General features: G+C 48.6%; 1 protein-coding gene across 3 annotated transcripts in view; it reads left to right on the top strand.

Annotated features, from left to right (window-relative positions):
• The first annotated feature begins 474 nt into the window (after positions 1-474).
• Positions 475-20,709, top strand: part of SHISA6 (shisa family member 6) — a 329,458-nt gene continuing 309,223 nt past the window's right edge. For 2 of the 3 annotated variants that reach the window (XM_030923739.1, XM_010376133.2), the window contains exon 1: positions 475-1,336. In XM_030923739.1, coding sequence (XP_030779599.1) covers positions 690-1,336 — 647 coding nt within the window. In that variant the 5' untranslated portion in view covers positions 475-689. The remainder of the gene's footprint in view (positions 1,337-20,709) is intronic. The other variant, XM_030923740.1, reaches the window with a different exon arrangement.

Here is a 20,709-nt window from a genome sequence, read left to right as displayed (position 1 = left end):
CGGCTCCGTCCCGGGGAGCCAGCCTGCGGCGGGAGCGCGCTGCGGGGCCAGGCGGCTGGGGAACCCGGGCGGCCGAGCTGAGCCTGGAGGGGCGGCCCGTGCGCCCTCGGTTCCAGGCGCGCAGGGCCGCGGGACCCCGTCTTGGGAGCGGGCTCTAAGCCCCTCTCGGCCCCAAGCCTCTCTCCTCGAGGGCTGCGCGCACCCTCCCTGCCCGCCTACCCGCGGTTCTCCTCCTGCTCCCGGAGCGCCAGTCGCCCCACCCCGTGACCGGCTCCCCGTCTTGTCCCGCAGGACCCGCCCGGACGGGACCACGCCGCCGCCGCCGCCGCCGCCGCCGCCGCCGCCCGGAGCCGCGCTTCGGGTCCTGCCTGAGCCGAGCCGCGCGCTGGGCCGCCGTCACCGCCAGCGGGGGATGGGGCTGCCCGGGAGGTGCGCCGAGCCCGCAGGGGGAGCGCGGAGCCGGCGCGCAGCCTAAGAGCCCGAGCAGCCCGCGCCGGGCCGGTCCGTGCGCACCGCGCGCCGCCGCCGCCGCCGCCACTGCCGCCCGCGCCTCGATGGCGCCATCGCCCCGGCGCCGCTGACCGCTCCGCGCCTCCAGCCCGGCCCGCGCGGCGGGTCCTCCGAGCCCGGCCCACCGGGGGAGCGGCCTGCCGCGGAAGCCTCCCCGCGCCCTCCCGCCCGGCCTCACCATGGCGCTGCGGCGCCTCCTGCTGCTGCTGCTGCTGCTCTCGCTGGAGTCCCTGGACCTGCTGCCCAGCGCCCACGGAGCCCGCGGCCGCGCCGCCAACCGGACCCTGAGCGCAGGCGGCGCTGCCGTCGGGGGCCGGAGGGCCGGGGGCGCCCTGGCACGGGGCGGCCGCGAGCTGAACGGTACCGCCCGGGCGTCCGGAGTCTCGGAGGCGGGAAGCCGGCGGGGGCAACCCGCGGCGGCTGTGGCGGCGGCAGCAGCGGCCAGCGCGACCGTCACCTACGAGACATGCTGGGGCTACTACGACGTGAGCGGCCAGTACGACAAGGAGTTCGAGTGTAACAACAGCGAGAGCGGCTACCTGTACTGCTGCGGCACCTGCTACTACCGCTTCTGCTGCAAGAAGCGCCACGAGAAGCTGGACCAGCGCCAGTGCACCAACTACCAGAGCCCGGTATGGGTACAGACGCCCAGCACCAAGGTGGTGTCGCCGGGGCCCGAGAACAAGTACGACCCGGAGAAGGACAAGACCAACTTCACCGTCTACATCACCTGCGGGGTGATCGCCTTCGTCATCGTGGCCGGCGTCTTCGCCAAGGTCTCCTACGACAAGGCCCACCGCCCTCCGCGGGAGATGAACATCCACAGGTGAGAGCGTCGCGTGCCGCGCGCGCCGGTGTCCCCGCGGCCTCACCCTCTCAACTTGCTTCCCCTGTCCCCTTCACTCTTGGCTTCGCCACACCTCCCCTGGCCCTCTTAAGTCATTTCCACCATCGCTTTTTTTGCATGCAATAAATCAGAGTCTTCTTGTGACCCCTCCTCCATTTCTTCAGAACCGGGAATGCGTGCTTTAGTGGTAGGGGGATTTACAAGGCAGAGTAAGAAATTGGTAGAGTGCGTGCAGTTCCAAGTGTAAGAATGTTACAAATTCTGTAATCCTGGATGAGGATCCAGGGTTCTGCTTTCCTTTCCTGGCATGTGGGCACTTTGGTGTAGGTTCTTAATGGCATTTAGTTTTTTGAGTCAAATCGGAGTGTCATCTTCAATATAGGAAACTGACCAATGTTGGAACCTTACTGAAAGCGGTACCAGGTGGCTTAGTGTCAACTGAGATGTTCTCGTACATTAGGAATTGGGGTTTTATAGAAAGGATGCCTCCTGCCGGAAGTAGAGATAAAGATTTCTCCATTCCATGTTGACCAAGCACAGATGGTGTCTCCTCATTGCATCCTGAGGAGTGGGATGTGTATCTTTCCTGCTGAGACTGGAGGACTTGTTCTTTGAAACCCTGTAGTTAGAACTTTGACTTAGCAGTTCTTGCCTGTGTTAAATCTAGTGGGGCATCTTTCACTGCTTACATTCGAGAGGGAGTGGGGGCTACCTCCTACCAAAACTTACGCCAAGAGCTCAAACTATGGCAGTCCCTGGTTCCACTCTGAATCCTGCCCTGAGGCACCATCTTGCCCCCCAGTGAGCCCTTGGGGAGGTCAAAGCCAAGGGGACGACAGAAACCCAGCCTCCCCTTAGAACTCTAGGAATGACACACCCAGAGGATGCAGAGTTAGCTCGGCTTCCAGCCCTCTCATGTTGATGGATGTCTGGACGTGGTGCGGGAGTCCTCTCAGGGAACAAACCCTGCCCCAGAAGATGCCTCCATTTCTGGTGCATGGTGTGAGCACTGCCCTAGTCACCATGACCACCCCCTAGACTACTGTCAGTCAGCCCTGCAGGCCCCCACACTGACCCATTCACCTTGAGCTCTTCTCTGCGTCCTGGTTGTTATCCTTACCACCTGAAAACCTCCTTCCTCGCTCCTGTGTACATTAATCACTCCTGCCTTGCTGAAGAGAGAGAAAGGCAGATAGAAATTTCTAGGCATATTAAAAGAGCTGATTTTTTTTTTTCCTGTTTGATACTGTGGGTGTTGAGAGAAATGATACTCCCTGGCAGGTTTTATTGAGTCAAATCCACAAAGGGTAGGTACCTCAAACTCGGGTGCTGGAATTGGAGTGATTCCAAAAGGAGACCTCGGTCGCCCTGAGGTACCTCCACCCTGTCTTCCACCCGCAGCTCATGTCTCAGATAGTGCAGTAAGTATCCTCCTGTGTGAGAAACAGCCTGTGGTCAGTCTTGGCTCTCAAATGCAGAAGACAAGTGGGATGGTGAGCAAAATAAAGGCAAGACACTGTGTCTTTTGCATCTTGTCAGCAAAGAATTTTCTCTCTTGGCTCAGTGTAGAAAGAAGAGAAGGAATTGCCTGTGGGCAGGTGCTGTCCTGAAGCAGATGTGCTGGTCGTTATCGTCGTTACACCTCTGCCTCAAGACTTGGAGGCTTTGTCTCCTTTTCCCCTTCCCCTGTGGCCTTGGCCTCTCATAAACCTTCTGCTCTGACCGCAGCCGCTTGCTGGTTGATTCCTACACATCTTTAAGTTACCTTCTTCCCTGAACCATTGTTACCTGTACTCAGGGAAAACTGCCTGCTGCCCTGACCCTTCCGCCTCATACAGAGTTTATTCATCATCGCCTGAGATGATACAGAGGGCGGTGTCCTCCAATGCTGACAGCAGGCATCTTTGGATGCTGGCGTTGGCACATGACCCTGGAGAGATCACATTCCCTCTTGGTGTTTCTTCCCCTCCCCACCACCCTGACGCCCCTTGCGCCAAACTAGGGTGAAGGTGATTACACCATTGGGGCAACTTCTCTCTGGGGTTGGGGAAGCGGAGTAACCACGGGAAGAGAGATGAATTTCAGGCCTCAGAACATTATGCAAATATGGGATGTTTCCCCCTCAAGTTCACCTCCTGATTTTATTCAGTTCACAGCCTCTCTTCCAGCAGCTGCAGTCTTGCCTGATCAGTGCTTTGGAAACCATCATATCCGCGCCTGTTGGGTAGGGGACAATGCCTGTCTGTGTGTGGTGGGGCGGCAGGGGGAGAGAGCATGGGCGATCCATCTACGACACTCCATGAATGACCTTGGGCAGGTCAGGAAAACTTATTTTTCAGCTCTGGGTAACTCAAGCACAACAGTGTCCCAACTTAACCTTTTGCTTCCGGAGCACGTCACGGTGAGTGTGCAAGTTGCTCTGAGACTCCTGGGGGTGAGTGCGACTACACCACTCCTCTTACTTTGCTCACACCTGAGAGACAGCCGTTTGCCATTCCGGGGAGTATTTTTGTGCAGACTGTCTTGTTGGGCAATCAGGGTAGGGAATAGGAGGGAGTGATGGAGAAAGAGAGAAACAGTCACACCATATGAGTTTTCCTTAGGGCAAGTGGGGAGGAGAAAGAATGTACACTCTTGAGAGGTCAAGAGAGGAAGTGAATGTGCATGCAGTTACATGTTCTTTGAAATAGTTCAGCAAAGATGTTTCTGAACAGGAAAGACAAGCTGGTTTCAGTGTGTGCTTCCCCCTAAAGATGATAGCTGGGCAGGCAGGGGCTGAGTCTGAGGGAGTTTCAGTGAGAACAGCCTCGTTGGAGAGGGACATTTGTGGGAGTGTGAGCAGGGGTGAAGGGAAGGGATGGACCATCTGCGTCTGCCTCAGTGCTCCCAGGCTGGACAGCCCTCCACCTGCCCATGCACACATATTCCTTAGGGTAGGAGTTCCTTTCATCTCTCTACTCCTTCAGGGAAGAACAGATTTCATTATTTCCAGAAGTGATTAGACCTTGCTGTCGTGTTTCTGAGTGAGAAATGAGTGTCTGTGGGGGAAACTACCATCTCTCTAGTGATTCTAACAGATGAGTACCAAGTCCAACTCAGCTAGCTGAACTCCGTGGAGGAGGAAGAGATGGGCACAGGATTGAGAGGCAGAGCTGGGTGCTGGATGTGGTCAGAGAGCCCCAGAGCAGCCGCGCCTACCTTTGCCAACTGGAAGCCCAATTCCCACCAGGATCTCCACTTCGCTTTTCCCCTTCTTCCAAACTGCCTGGGCTCAGGCTCAAGCTGCAGCCATCCACAGATTTTCCTATTTCCCCAGTGATTTCCGCACAGCTCCCCTGAGGGGCCCTTTGTTCTGGGAGGGCCGCCAAGGGCACGGGCTGCGCCCAGGAAACAGTCTGGGAGCCTGGGTCCTTTTTGACATTCCTTTTCATGCTAGCTGTCTCACATCCAAACCTGTTCCTTCCTCCTTGCCCTGAGTTGATTCATTAGTGTCTTGGAGATGAGAATCATTCTGAGGGAGGAACTGTGTGGCTTTTTTTAATGGCTAATTAACAGATGGGTCAGGAAGCTATTAGGATGCTGCAGACGCAGTTGGTGAAATCAGAGCTGCCCTAAGTCCTCCCACTGCCTGCACAGGAGCAGAGGGGATCAAAGAATGTGGGTGGAGTGGCGGTGGGGGGGGATATCTAGGGGTGTGGGAAGAAAAATCTGGGTAGATATTAACCGGTAAAAGTATTAGGAGGTGACCCCTTCATCTTGGGTTTGTCCTCTTGCTTGTTTCTAGGGGAAGTCAAGGGAATACTTTGTTCTACTCTTTCTCCCTCCAGAAATTAATTAGAAACTCAAAGAGCTCTGTTCTCTCCTCACAGGCTACATAACTGCAGTGGCAGGGCCCCTTGGCTGGCTGATTTAGTGAGTTCTCTTCCTAGGCTCCTGGGCAACGAATTGTCAAGTCACTGCGTTTTTTGAAGCACTGAGCTCACTATAATGAATTGATCTAAATAGAGAATCAACTTATTTTTCTACTTCAAATATAGAAGGAAAGAAACAAAAAACCATCTTGCTTTGGAGTGAAGGTTTTAGCCTTGCCTTTATTTCTTTTTAATTTGAGTTAAAAAAAAAAAAAAAAAAAAAAAAAAGCAATGCTTTGTCAGGTGTGGTGGCTCACACCTATAATCCCAGCACTTTGGGAGGCCTAGGTGGACGGATCACATGAGGTCGGGAGATTGAGACCATCCTGGCTGACATGGTGAAATCCTGTCTCTACTAAAAATACAAAAAATTAGCCGGGCATGGTGGCATGTGCCTATAGTCCCAGCAACTGGGGAGGCTGAGGCAGGAGAATTGCTTGAACCTGGGAGGCGGAGGTTGCAGTGAGCCAAGATTGCACCATTGCACTCCAGCCTGGGGGACAGAGTGAGACTCAGTCTCAAAAAATAAAAATTAAAAAAAAAAAAAACGCTTGTAGGGAAAGAGGAAAATTGTGGAAGAATTGGAGAAGTCTTATGGAGGAAGGGCTAGGGGAAGGATGCTGGGAAGGCAGAAAGAAGCAAAAATAGCAAAAGGAGGAAAGCAATCTGGTGAGAGGTCAATTATTCCCACTGAAGGGACCAAGTGACGTTGCCTGGCCTTCGTGTGCCACGGGCTTGGTTTGTCCTGGCTCTTGCAGACACGTGCAGACATTCACTTAACAAATGAGCCCTGCTCACCTTCCCTGGGCAAGATGTGTTTCATACTACACTGTATAAGCTTATAAGACACATGTTGCCTTAGATAGATGAGGTTAGCAGGGGTCCTTCTTGCTTAGCAGGGCAACCATGCAAATACTTTTCAAATTCCCTAGACTGTACAGTTCTCCTTGGTCACATTGCTTACTGTCTTCATGTCCTTTCCTACCCCTCCCCAAGCTCAGAAGGCCTTCACACCTGTCCTTTTCTCCCCTCTTACCCTACCCAAGGTGGGGAGCACGCTCATTTCTGGGAATCGACTGCTAAGATACCAAGTTTACCCACTGTTGTAGGCTGCCAAGACACAACTAAAGAAAAAAGTCTAATTCATTATTTTCAACTGGTTTTATTGAGAGATCGGATTGACTGTGCAGTGGATTCAAATCAATTGTGCAGGAAACAGTGGTTAAGACAGTTGAGAAAGCGAGCAGATTGAAAGAGGTTAATTCACTGGCTCCAGACGGACAGTCCTGCGGATCTGGAATAAAAGGGAACCACAGCAAAAGAAGCTTCATGCTTCCAGTTCCATCGCCTGATTTTCCAGGGACTGGCAGATTGTATTTAGGTCTTCCTTTCTAACTCAATTTCTATGGTCTGCGAGGATTCCTACCACGTGCTGGAACTGCCACCCTGCTCCTGGCCATGGGAGATCACCACCCTCCTTCCCTGCTGCCCTCGCCTCATTCAAACTCCTGTACCATCCATTTTTGAAATTATAGTGAATTTTGTCTTACAGTTTTGCTCATATCCCTTGATGATATATCACCTGTGGAACCACAAAATGATGGTTTCAATTTACAAGAGTGTGAGATGTCTCAGATTGGTTGGTGGTGATGGCAGGGGGTTGTGCTTTGGTGGAATATATGAAGATCTAGACTAAATTCATTGTTTAGTTTCTGTTGTAATTTTCCCCCTCTTTTTCTTTACCTTGGGGAAATTCCACCCCATTATTCCCGAGTTACATTTATGACTTCACGTCTCTAGTGTTTTTCTTTTTTTCTTTTTTCTTTTTCTTTTTTTTTTTTGAGACGGAATCTTGCTTGGTGGCCGAAGCTGGAGTGCAGTGGCGCAATCGTGGCTCACTGCAATCTCCGCCTCCCTGATTCAAGCTATTCTCCCGCCTCAGCCTCCTGAGTAGCTGGGACTACAGGTGTGTGCCACCACACCCAGCTAATTTTTTGTAGTTTTAGTAGAGACAGCGTTTCACCTTATTAGCCAGCATGGTCTCGATCTCCTGACCTCGTGATCTGCCCACCTCGGCCTCCCAAAGTGCTGGGATTACAGGTGTGAGCCACCGCACCCAGCCTCTAGTGTCTTTCTTTGCAGATATTGTAGAGGAATAAGAGAGCTGGGTGTGAGGGTTACCAGTGACTCCTTAGACGGTCTCAGTCCCTTGAACTCAAGCCTTGAGCAAGCCTAATTTTAAAACAGTTCAGGATACATTGCTAACTATTTTTTTTAAATCTCTCGAAGTAAAACCAGAATCTTCTGAAAAAGCAGGGTAGTACCTTCTATTATTTTGTCATCTATTACAGAATTATAACATTTTCATTGCTAGCAGTTCATTTAATCTAGTTCCCTAAGTTTACAAGTGAGGCAACTGAAATTCAGAGAGGCTAGATCACAGTGCCAAGGAGCCCAGCTAGTGGGTGGGTGAGCTTGGAGTTGAAGCCAGGGCGCCTGTGTTCTAGTGCTCAGATTCATCTCATTCAATGAAAATATATTCTGCTTTACTCTTTGCACGTTCCTTAGTCATCACCAAATAACTTTGGAATCCTTAGAGATGTGAGTTACAGCTTTCTCGTTTCTCTTTCTTTCCTACGTTTCTGTACCCCTCCTGGTTCACTGTTTCCACTGAATGTCTCCACTAAAATGATTTCCGTCGATCTTCCCCAGTCCTTTTGCAGCTTTTTTTCACGTTCCTTTCTAAAGGGCAATAACCTAATCTAAGCGTAATCCTTTTATAAGGTTCTGAGTAATGCGGACCATTGAAGAAGGAAAATACAGCACAAGCCAAAGAGTTGTGGACCAGGGCAAAAAGTCAGTGAATGAAACTGTGGGCAGAAATCTGTCATTAAAAATTCACAGTATGTATGCTTTCTGTCTCTCTCCCAGAGATGAGTGGAAATGCTGAGACCTGCCGGATCAATGCAGTTTACCTCTGTGAGAGGCCAGAGACCTCCCTCCATCCAGTGGCTGTGTGTGTGTGTGTGTGTGTGTGTACATGTGTGTGCGTGTGTATGTGTGTGTGTGATTTCAGGGTTATCTTCCGGGTCGGCCTCCTACATAGAATATAGCTCTGCAAGCCACGGAAGCTCGTGCATAGGCGCCAGTTTTGTTCTTTCTCAGCTCTGGGCCCAGATACTGCAGGCTAATGAAGCTGGAAATCTGGGCTTAATCATTATGTGAAAATAACCTCTGTGGCGTGCAGTCTGGAGGCTTTGCCTGTAATGTGCTTGATATTTTCTTTGAAAGAACCTGCGTATACATACCCTAATGTGTCACCCTTCCAAGCAGTCACCTGGGGAGGCCGCATGCTGATTTTTCTGTAGAAAATGTTCTCACGGTCCCTCTCTTGAAAGCACATTGAGGGCCCATGGCATGTCATGACCTTCTCTGAGGGTAACATATTTTTATTTTCTAGGGTTGATTTGATTCTTGTAAGCAGTGGCAAGTCGTGGGGCTGAGTCTGATGAATGAAATAGGTGATCAGAAATCAAGAGTGCCTCCAGTAATGAGACTTGCTCTCCTAGGAGCCGTGTCAGCTGTCTCTGAAGGCAGGAGCCCAGAAGAGGCATTTTAGAGAGGAGTGAATGGCAGCTCTGCACAGGAGTGCCTGGCAATCCATGATGATTGTTTTGAAGAGGCCACTCCTTGTGAGGAACGATAATTATTGGCCTTAAGAAAATCAGTTTTATGCTTTATCCATGTGCCAGGCAGGTGGTGGGGGTCTTAAGAGAAAGGGAGAAAAAGGAGTTGAATCTGCAGCAAGTATTTCACATAAAACTGCCCAAAAAGGGTGAAAAAAGTGCATGTCCCACATTTCTGCAGGAGATAGTAGACAATTAGCTTAATTTAGCTTGCTAGTTTGATACGGAGGGTAAAAGGACCCAGTTTTATGGGATGCATGCAGTGAGCCACCAGGTCAGAGCCAGAGTGTTCACTGTGCCTGCCCTTCTTTCTATCCCAGGGCTATCGCCTCTGTACTTCTGCATTCAGACGGGGTCACCGGCTGGGCCAGACTGCCATAGATGACGTAGAAATATTTGCAAGCCCAGGAAGATAAGGCTGCCAGTGAGCACTGCTGATCAATTCCTAATGTGCATTTATCACCACTCCCTCCACCCCCAAATGTGCGTTCAGTGGATGGATTGATCACCGAAATGGAGCGAGGGTGGGGCAGGCCAAGTGTAAAGGCAGGTGACAAATACCAGACTCGGCATTTGCAGGTGGGGTAGCCGTGGCTGTACTACCTGGGTAGAATGGCATTCATTCATCTCAGTCAGGATGTGGGGGTTGGTAAAGTGCTGTACACTTGTACTGCCCCCATGCATTGGCTGGGGCAGAGCCTCTGGTCCTGATAACCCTCTAAAGGTAATTCTCTGGCATTCTGGGAGGAGTCAGTCTTGCTGTGAGCTTGGGAGTCCCTCTTAACTCTGCTCACGTGTCAGGACAGTGGAAGCTCTGTGTCCCAGGAGCTTACACAACTCCGTCACTCATGCAAGCCCACAAGCCAGAGTTAGAACTGGAGGTCTCAGTGAGATGAAGACTCAAGGAAGTGGAGAGGATGGTAGAGAGATACTCAGAAGAGTGCTTGGTCTCGAGGGCTCACTGTGTACCAGCATCCAGCTCAGCACCTGACCTGCATTGTCTCACTGCATCCTCCCATCATCCCCTCTGAGTGTAGGGGCCCATGTTATAGATGAGGAAACTGACTCAGAGAAGCTTAGTAACTTGCCCAAGGTCACACAGCTAGTACATTGCTGATGCCCTTCTCTCTCTGAACTCCAGTGGAGCAGCTGGCTCTCACCTTCCTGAATGTAATGGAGTCAGTGATACTCAGATTACTTAAGAAAACAAAGGCCCACCTTCCCATGCCCTGGGACTGGTTATCATAGTGAAGGACTAGGAGGATAAATGACCTGCCTACGAGGGCTCTGCAGAACCAGAATGGTGGCCCTCACTCAGATTGCATCCAGGCGGCAAGATGCTCAGAGCTCTCTTTCAGGACTAGATGATACTGGCTGAGGATAGCAAAGGCAATGCAAAGAAAATATAAAACAAAACCACCCTGATTTTCATTGAGGAAAAAAAAACAACTTGACAGTATTGAAGGAACCTCCCGGCAATTCTGCACGAGTCCTAGCTCCTGGGAGCAGTGACGGGAGCTTGGGTAAGGGGCAGTGGAGGAAAAAGGTGATTTGGGAGACAGTATGGACCTAGGGCTATTTCCAATTTTAATTACTGAGATGTAGAGCTCACAAACAGCTCCATTTATCACAACTCTTCCACCCTGCCCCATTTCTAACATCTAACATTGTGCATACAAGACACAGCATTTTGGTCAACTTGCTTCTGCTTCCCCATTCTGGTTTTATTCCTTCCATATTTCTACCCTTGTGGCTGTGCTTCCTATGACTCATGCCTTCCCTGTGATTCTCTGTTTCTGATGCTCTCAAGTTCCCTGTCCTGAAGGGCACGTGGAAAGGAAGGAATCCTGGGGCACTCTAATAGCCTGTGTTTTACTCTCTAGCTCCCAACCTGCCACACGCCTCAGGATCCGGTTGTCACAGGGTGGTGAGCAGCAGCTGAACGCACATTCCCTGGTGTGCGGCTCCAGCCAGGGGCACCTGAGCAGGAAACACACCTCTGCTTGAGGGTGTGTGAAAATTATCTCACTAGTCTTCCCCAGAAACCCAGCATTCCTGCTCCCTGTTTTCATCCTTCCTGTCCCTGCTTGGCTCATGTCTACTCCTTGTTAGAGGAGCAAGAGAACCCTTGGATCCTTCTTGCCTAAAACCAATGTCCGTCTCTCTAGACCCATGGACGCAGGAACCCCAGTGAGACTCTGGGTGGCTAGAACCTTGGCCCCGTTCCCCAGTGTTTGGGAGAAGAGTCGCTGCTTTCTGCAGTCTTCGCAAACACTCTCATTATTCCTTGCTTTTTTGGCATTTGGTCTCGTGTACTGTTCCCATTAGCTTCGGCATTAAAGTCTCATTACTCAGGACATCTGTCCTCTGGACATATTCGTTGTTCCCTTAGCCAAATGTCCTCTTCTGGGAAGCGTGTTTTCCACCCAAACAGCCACTTCTGTCTTCCTTCGCCCTTGCTGTTTCAGTGGGAGGAGTTGGAATTTTGAAAGGCTTGGCGGAGGGAGGGGGTGACTGTTAATTTGAAGTGACATCTGAGAGTCCCTTCCAGAGCCCATCTATGCCCTCCTTTCTGAGGTCCTGAGAATATGCATCTCCGCTAGGAGTCAGGCAGGTTGGTAGCCAAACATCATAGTAGCAAAGAAGGGAGTCGTCAGGGGAGTTTTCCTCCCTTAGTCCTAGGATCAAGTTCAGATAGAATCACTAGGGAATTCTGACCTCAGTCACTGCTGTTGGACGGCTTTGACTGAAGGTGAGACTCCTCTTAACCTATCTCTCTGCAGTGACAGGGCATGTGGCCGGCTCAAAAGCTGAGGCTGCTCCAGAACTTGGGGGAGAATCTGGATTCCAACTTCCCTGTTGGACTCGTAGTTAGCCGTTTCTGATTTTTTGCTGCATCTTGAGAAATTTGCCTGAAGTTTCCCAGGAATGGTATCCCATAGTCTTGGGAGACTATTTATGCACTGGGAAATATCAATGCGTTTCAATGCTCAGATAATCAACAGCCAGCTTCTTACCCACACTCAAGCGTTCGCAAAGAAGAATATTGGGCTTTTGAGTCAAGGATCTCTTACATCTCTCCCTTGCTTTTAAGTCACATCATTAAAATGTTTCTTCATGTTACTTTCGGTGTTCTGTCCACTGCCGCGTCTTCTCCATCTGTCCTTGTTTTGATTCCTGTACACTTCTGTCGAGCTGTGTTCCTTCTCCCCTCTCCCTCCGACTCGCCCTCTTGAACTTGTCCTGCCATAACTTCATTAAGCCACATCGATTTAGACGCCACTAATGCAAAATTTATCCAAATTGGACCTGGGCAAAGTTTTGTGGTTTTTTTTCTTTTCCTTCTCTGTCTGATAAAAATCTGTGATGAACAGATTAATAGCTCAAACAAGACTGCAGAGATTTCGCAGGGGACATATACCATGGAGAAGGTTAGATTGTTTACAGGCAGGCTCTTAGTAGACAGTTGGCATGTTAATTACAAATCATTCTTATCTATTCAATGAAGTAGCTCTTCGAAGATCAATTTTACTTTATTTTTTTTAGTTGAGTTTGAAATCCTGCATTGGCCTGGGAAGCAGTAAAAATGCATTTCCTTTAAAGTGTTTTAGAATTTTCATGTCTGTTTCATTGATTGGAATTAGCCTGCCCTTATTTCTACTGAATTGGTGATGCCTGACTGGAAGCTGCTTCAGACCCCCTTTTCAATTCCCTCTGGGGGTTCTTGCTAATTTTCCCACTTCTTCTTTATTTTCTTTTTCTATTTCCCTGAGTTTTTAGAATCCAACTCTCTCTCTCTTTCGGCTTTGAGAATTTATGTTATAAACTATGCTACATCCTTGTGCTCACTTTTCTGCTTCTTGCCACAGTCATGACCAGCTGGGCCTGAGAGGTTATAGATCTGGAGGCAGACTTTGGAAAACTTGCCCAGACTTCGAGCCCTGCCTTGGCTCTCTCTCTGGTGCTCTCTCAGTGGCCTAAGTAGTCTGCTCGTGAATCACTGTTCCCAGCACCGCTGTTTGGATTGAGGAGACAGCATCACACCTACTGCAGGAAGTGGTAGGAGGCTCTTAGCCAGCAGCCATGCCCCTTATAGAAAAGAACTTTGACCTCCCTCTCTTAGTGTGGTTATGTGACTCTCGAGGGACATCTGGCAAATCCTTCTTTCACCTTTGGAGGTTGTCATCCATCTTTCCCTGCCTTAGAGCATTGCCTGGGAGCTGAGCTACAAGACAGGATGACCCAACTCTGTCACTTTGTCTCGATGACCTTGAGTGAGTCCCTTGGCCCCTCTGCTGTGGGATGTGGGCTATAATGTTGTGGAAGTGTGTTCTTCTCTGGCCCATTCTGCCCTCAGCACACCTGAAAGATACATGCTAACACAGTCCGCATCTGTACTTACAGGTTCAACAGCTCTGAGATGTGGGAGGAGATGCATTTTCCTTGCATATGCCACTCAGATAAGAATGTCATCTGCAAATGGCCTCGTGAGGATGCTGTTTTAACATCTTCAACTCATGGGTTCTCATGGTGGAAGAGGACTTATGAGGCATTTTAGTGACTCTCCCTCTTGGCACCACCTCCCCCCTTCCCCCTCCTCTCATGCACAGCAAGTGGCTGTGCATCTAGAACAGGGCTGCCCCTACCTCTGGAGGCAGTTGGTCTGTTATTAGGATGCAATTCTAGTTGATTCTCATGGGGAGCCAAAATTACTTCTTTGACTGGGATCCACTTCCTAGAGTAACTGAGAAGGAGTGTATCATTTCTTTTGCAGGATGGCAAAACATGTGTTTGAAGATAGCAGTCAAGGCCCACATTCAGTCTTCCTTTCTCCCGAACAAATAAGCACTCCTAGTTAAGAGTCTGTCCTCATGGGACATGGGTTCAACTTCACACTGGGGCAGAGGCTCTCCACCCAGAAATGGGGTTATAATTCTATGGTGAAACCCCAAATGAGATTTCTAAGAGCAGCATGTGGATCTTGGTAATTCAGATGCAACTTAAAGATCTGGTTTCTTCTGGGAAGTTCCTTGGTCTGCAGCCCTACACAGCAGCTTTGCTTTGTGGCAGGGATCCATCTCCCACACCACTATGTCAACAGGACAAGAGTGTTGCCTGTTTTGTTTACACCTGGATTCTAGTGCCTAGAGTAGTGCCTGGCACAGAGTAGGTGCTTAAGAAATATAGCTGAATGACTGGCTGAATACGTGAGTTAAAGTCAGTAGGAATTAAAATGGTCTTTTTTGTGTACCCTGCCCTTCTGGTATTTGCATTAGTGTGAAGATCCTTGAGGAGGGAAATGACAATGTTTCTAATTATTTTAAAGAAAGAAGAGAAAAATAGGGAGAGGGAGGGAGGAAAGAAGGAAAGAAAAGGAAGAAAGGAAAAGAGAGGGAAGAAGAAAGAATGAATAACTGAATCTTTTACAGAAAGGGTTGCCCTGGCCAGTTTGATCTGTTTGCCCTTCTGTGCCCCATTAGACTCCTCATTTCTTTTGCTCACACTGTGAATACCTTCGTTTGCAATGGAGCTTTATCTGGATACTTCTTTGCAGGCTAGTGGAAGCAAATCCATGGGGACCTGGCGGGAAGGAACAGACTGTCTTTGCATTTGGCTCTCGAAGTCCAAGTTCAGGGTTCAGCAGAAACTGGTGTGTGGCCATATGGATTTCCATCTTTAGGCCTGAGTGGGAAATATGGGGCGTGGGTGGTCCCTTCCAGGATGACCCATGGTCACAGCTGTGCCGTGTGGCTGCCCCGCCACACCAAGAGTGTTGCCAGTTTGGCATAACTGCACCAGTCCTCTGAGACTCCCCTCTTCTGCTTATGCTTTATTGTGGTCCTATAGGCTGATCCGATGTAGATATTAGGAGGTTGTAGACATTTGGATTTATTAATTAGTCAAATATTTATGTAGTGCCAGGCTCCTTGTAAGCTTCATAAGTGCTTTACAACTATTACATCATTTAATCTTTATGATAACCCTAAGAGGCAGACATTATTTTTTGCCTCATTATTTTGGCCTTATTTTTTCAACAAGGGCACAGAGCCGCAGGACACTTAAGTAGTTTGCTGACAACCACCAAGTGGCCAGCATTCCAACTTAGGCTTTCTGGCTCAAGAATCCCCGTGTGTGGCCATTAGGCTGTGCTGCCTGCATGTTGCCTCACCTCTCGGTTTAGGTCTGAGCCCATTGCACATAAAGAAAACAACACTGGTCGGGCACGGTGGCTAACACCTGTAGTCTCAGCACTGTGGGAGGCCGAGGTGGGTGGATTGCCTGAAGTCAGGAGTTCGAGACCAGCCTGGCCAACATGGTGAAACCCCATCTCTACTAAAAATACACAATGTAGCTGGGTATGGTGTCGGGGGCCTTTAATCCCAGCTACTCGGGAAGCTGAGGCAGGAGACTCACTTGAACCAAGAAGGCGGAGGTTGCAGTGAGCTGAGATCATGCTGCTGCACTCCAGTCTGGGTAACAGAGGGAGACCCTATCTCAAAAAACAAAACAAAACAACGCCAGCAATCACCAGAATTGTAATGGCAGCGGCAGCAGCCCATTTGCACCTTGTGCACAGATAGTTATGAACTCATCTGTCCCCTGGTTGACCATGTGGCCCTGCTACCAAGTCTTGGTAGCATTTTTTGTTTTCTCAGCTTCCAGTAATAATAGGTGCACCTGACACATCCACGTTTTCAATGAATTCTCAAACAATCCAAGTATTTCTGAAAAGTCTGGGTTTGGTGTTGACGCTACCGCGTTTCTCAGGCCTGGGGAAATTTTCATATGATTCATGTAAGGAATGGAGTATGTGATCATGATGCTGTTAGGATTGAATGGGGCCCCCAGCGGATGCACATCTACTCTCTGCCTGGCTCCCGGCTGGTCTAGCGACAGAGCCAGGACAGGCACCCACTGGGATGGAGCAACTCGCTCGGCTTGCCTGAAAAACAGGCAGGCCATGCCTTCCCTCACTGAGTCCTATGATGTTTATTGGCCATGATGAATTTCAATTGTGCTGGGGACAACTCAGACCTGCAGAACCGCTCAATGCAGATGCACAGACATTGTTAACACAACAAATGAGATCTCCACAGCCATTCTGAGCCTCTCTGTATGAGGAGAGCAGTCTTGTGCACACACAAAGCCAGCAGCTGTGTTTTTCAAGTGGACTCTGAGAGAACCGGGAATAGGGAAAACTAAATTAAGCCATTCTCCTTGGTCCATGTTTATTAAAAATACGTTCATTTCAATTGTCCTGGGTACATATTTTAGACAATGGAAACACTGTGACTGTCCGGTAGGTAAGTGTGAGATGCGGTTAAAGAGGACACCAGCAGTTCCTGAGAGGTCATTATCAAGTAAAAGCTCAGGGGCGGATGTGGTGGCTCACGCCTGTAATTCCAGCACTTTGGGGGGCTGAGGGAGGCAGATTGCCTGAGCTTAGGAGTCTGAGACCAGCTTGGGCAACATGGTGAAACCCTGTCTCTACAGAAATTTGAAAATTAGCCGGATGTGATGGTGCTTGCCTGTAGTATCAGCTACTGGGGAGGGTGAGGTGGAAGGATCGCTTGAGCCCAGGAAGTTGAGGCTACAGGGAGCCATGATCTCACCACTGCACTCCAGCCTGGGTGAGTGCGTGAGACCCTCTTTCAAAAAAAAAAGAAAAGGAAAGAAAGAAAAAGGAAGGAAGGCAGGAAGGGAAGAAAGAGGAAAAGCTCAGTATCTGGGACTCAAATAACCAGTATCCTTTATTTAACTGGAATAAAGTATCTACATTCTACTTTCAAGAGAAATAAAAAAGAATTAACTGTCAGAGACCTACCTAAAGAAAACAAAAACAGAAGCGATTTCCACGATCTGTCTTGTGGTTTTTATATGAACAGTTTCATTTTCTAGACTGTCTACATGTTAACTTAGGTTTTCATCTGTGAAGAGAACTAAAGATTAGACTGATGGCCCTCTTGTGAAGAACCTTGAATTCTTAAAAAAAAATTAATTATATTCAGTATACTTAATTAGGCAGGAATGCTTTTAGAAAGTTCTTCAAAAACAAGAGCGTTCTCATTAGTCCTTAGCAATAAGAACATTAACCAGAATAGCTTGTTCACGGAATGGTTCATCTATTTGGCCTTTTATCATACTTATCCAACAGCACCGATTTCTTCCTACCTCCGCCGGAAAGAGAAAGGGCATGATTAGGGCTCTAAACTATCCAGTTTGCCTTGCATTTGGCGCAGAATAACTTACTGAATAATAGCCGAGCCTGTTTTCTCCTTTCCACAGCATTTAGACAGCTCAGAAATCCAGAGACGTGGCCTCTGCCGAGGCCGAAGGTTTATTTCCATTGCACCACTTCATTGAGCAACAGTATTCACGGGGTCCTCATGGAGGGCATATTGATTGAGATTTAAAATAATTACCAGGTGAACTAAGGGGCTCTAGGTCCCCCCACTTAATTTGGGAGGACCTACGTTTGACCATCTGTTCAGCGAATGAAGATTGGGACAAAAGAAAAAAAAACCCAAGTTTTCATTTTGGTGCTCTTTCATGGTACTTGTTTTAAAATTTGAAAACTCCATGAAGTCCAGGGACAACTGAGTACTTCCTACCAGATTTACTGGGAAGAGCTTGGAGGAACAGGGCCCCCACTTCCCACTGGCCTTATGCAGAGCAGGCGTCTGGTGAAGTATGTTGGTGTTCCAGTCAGGATTTCGTTTGGCAAAACAGATGGCTGCTAAAATAGTGTAAAAGGTTGTAGAGCTGTTGGTGTGAATGGCACACTAAGGTGAATAGCACTGAGCAGTTGAGCCACAGCTGAGTTCTCAGGTCTGAGTCGATCTTTGCCCCAACGATTAAACACTCTCTAAAATCTTGTGTTCAGGGACCATTACAGGGACGTAGTAGGTGAAGAAAACAAATGTGATTAAGTGGGTGGGTGGATGGATGGATGGGGTGTTGGATGGAGGGATGATCTTCAATGATGGGTGAAGTGTTTTATGGATTGATGGATAGAGTGTTGGATGGATGGATGAGGGGATGCATTGGGGGGATGGATATAATTTTGGGTAGATGGAGGTGGATGGATGGATGTGATATGGGATGGAAAGTGAGAGGGAAGGATGAATGGAGGGAGGGAGAGATGGATGAAGAGATGGGTGGCTAGATGAATGAATAATCTGATGGTCTATAGTCAGCCCCTGTAATTTAACCTGCCTGTGTTTGGAATCTGAATTCAGCACTTACTAGCTGTGTGACCTTGGGTAACATATATAACCTCTAAAAGTTTTAGTTTTCTGATCAACAAAATAGGGCTACCGATTGCACATCCCTTGTAAGAGCATTCTGAGAAATATATGATCCAATGCATGTAAGAGCCAGTGTCTGGGACATTGTAATCACTGAATGAATGCTAGTCTCTAATATCTCAAGCAGACAAGACTATGAGGCAAAGTTATGAACAAGGTTTTGTTTATTTTTCTGTTGTTAAGGGAAATCACTTGCCATTTTAAGAACTAGTTCATATCCTGAATGCAGGTGGCAACACGTTAAAATGTTGACTGGGCCTGGTCCCTGCAGGTGTTGAGATAACTAAGCACTGAGGGAAATTCAGACACACTTTCATTTCCTCGGGACTACTGACAACAGTAACCAAGGTTTTAAGCAAATACATAATTGGTATTGAACCGAATCACTCATTTACTAATTGTTTCTCCATGCCCAAATATTAACTGGCATTTGCTAAATTAGCCGACCCAGCTGGAGGGACCAGGAGGACTCATTAAAGCTGATGATTTGTAGGAAGTGAAATGTATGTAAGAGACAGTCCCAGTGAACAGAAGGATGTCCGGGCTCAAGTCAGAAGCCTTGAAGTTAAATCCCTGTTCCAATGTTTTAGTGCTGGAATTAGCCTGAACCTCAGTTCCTTGTTAAAAATTATGGTAACAATAGCTGCAAAGGTCACAGGGATAGGATTATGAGACAAGGCAGGTGAATGCATTGAGCAATTATTAAGTGCTATCCAAATGTAAGATGATACTTTTGCTATTCAGGTGATTAATATACAATACCAAGTACTGAAGGAAGCTTAAGTTTCCTGGCCTTATCACAGTGACTGTTTTCCCTGATCAGATTTGCTGCCTGATTAATTTACTCTGCCCTGCTTGCCACACACCCGAGAAAGCCAAGAAATACACAGACAGAAGGGAGCATCAAACCTAGGCAATAATCCAGATAATTCAGGCAAAAGAATTCTTTTGTTCCATATATCAGATACTGCAGCCAAAGGGGCTTGCTGTGGGTGGGGGAGGGTTGGAAAGAGCAGGACCACTAGGGTGACTCTTCAGATTCCTAAATCAGACACATCTGTTGTCCACATGGGGGGTGACAGGGCCCTGCTGACAGCCTGTCCTGTCTTGAGTCCCTCACTTGGCCGTCTGTGTGTCTCTCTCTGTCTGACTCTTTCCCTCCAAATATCTCTCTCTAACCCCCTTTCCCTGACTCTTCTGAATTGCATTTTATCTCTGGATTTCACTTTGGTTCTCTGTGGCTTACTCTCCCCTCTTGCTCTTCCTGCCGGCTTGCCTGTCCCTCGGACTCTGCCTCCCATCCTCTCTCTGTCTCCTGATGCCTGTCACTTTCACTAACTCTCTTCTCTGAACCTCGCCTGCTCTCTCTTGCTTGGGGTTTCAGACCCCCTCTCACTCTCCTTCTGTCTCTTTGGCTCCATCTCCCATTTCTCTCCTCTCTCCACCTGTTTTCTCTCCTCTCTTTCTCTCTGGACCTCTGTCCCCTGTCCCTCCCTTTCTCTCCCTTTCTCTCCCTCTCTCTTTGCTACTGTCTGACTCTCCCTACTGTCTTCTCTCAGATGCTGGAAGCTGCTACCCACTCTTTTACAAAATCTGCCGTGCTGTTCCTCAGTGACCAATTTTCTTTCCTACGGTTAGAAAGTAGCTCAGGCCTTAACCCATTTCCTCCGGCGTATTCAAATTAATTAGGTGAGACCAGGATCACGCATTTCAGAATTAGAATAATATTTATTGAGCACCCTAGAGAGAAGGGGATGGAAGATGGAGAGGAACCGGAGCAAGGAGGGGGGTCATCAATGGAGGGAGGGAGCATAGGCAGAGGGACTCACTCTTAAGGCCACGTGGTCTGGGAATGAGTGCTGCCTTCCTAGTTGCCAGAGGGTACTGGAAAGGAAGGATCCTGGAGAATGGTCACACATGGGTGTGGGAATGGGAGCATTTCCTTAGCTGCCATGCACTTTACAACATGTGGCAGGGTTCCCATCCTTAGGTAGCCTGTCAGGCAGCCCTTGTTTGAGAAACACCTTTTGCTGTACATCCCTCTCTCTTGGCTATGCTGACCAGCTCAGTGCAGCCCACTGGGCATCAGGAGCCCTCTCCCAGGAGAAGATACATCTCATAGCACAAGCTGCTTTCTTATTTTCTCACATGACCTATAGACAGCCCCTGGTAACCACAGTTCTGCTTTCTGTCTTTATGGATTTACCTAACTGGGTATTTTATAGAAACATGATCTTTTACAATGTGCTTCTTTCACTTAGCATGATGTTTTCAAGGTCCATCTGTGTGATAGCATGTATCAGTATGCCTTTTTCAAATGACTGAATAATATTCCATTGTGTGAATATACCACATTTTGTTTTTCTGTTCAGCAGTTGATGGACTTTTGGGTTGCATCTACCCTTTGGCTATTATTAATACTGCTGCTTTGAACTTTTGTACGCAAG

Source organism: Rhinopithecus roxellana, chromosome 19 (genome assembly GCF_007565055.1).
Source record: "Rhinopithecus roxellana isolate Shanxi Qingling chromosome 19, ASM756505v1, whole genome shotgun sequence".
NCBI lineage: Eukaryota > Metazoa > Chordata > Mammalia > Primates > Cercopithecidae > Rhinopithecus > Rhinopithecus roxellana.
This window is presented reverse-complemented; position numbering and strand designations above follow the sequence as displayed.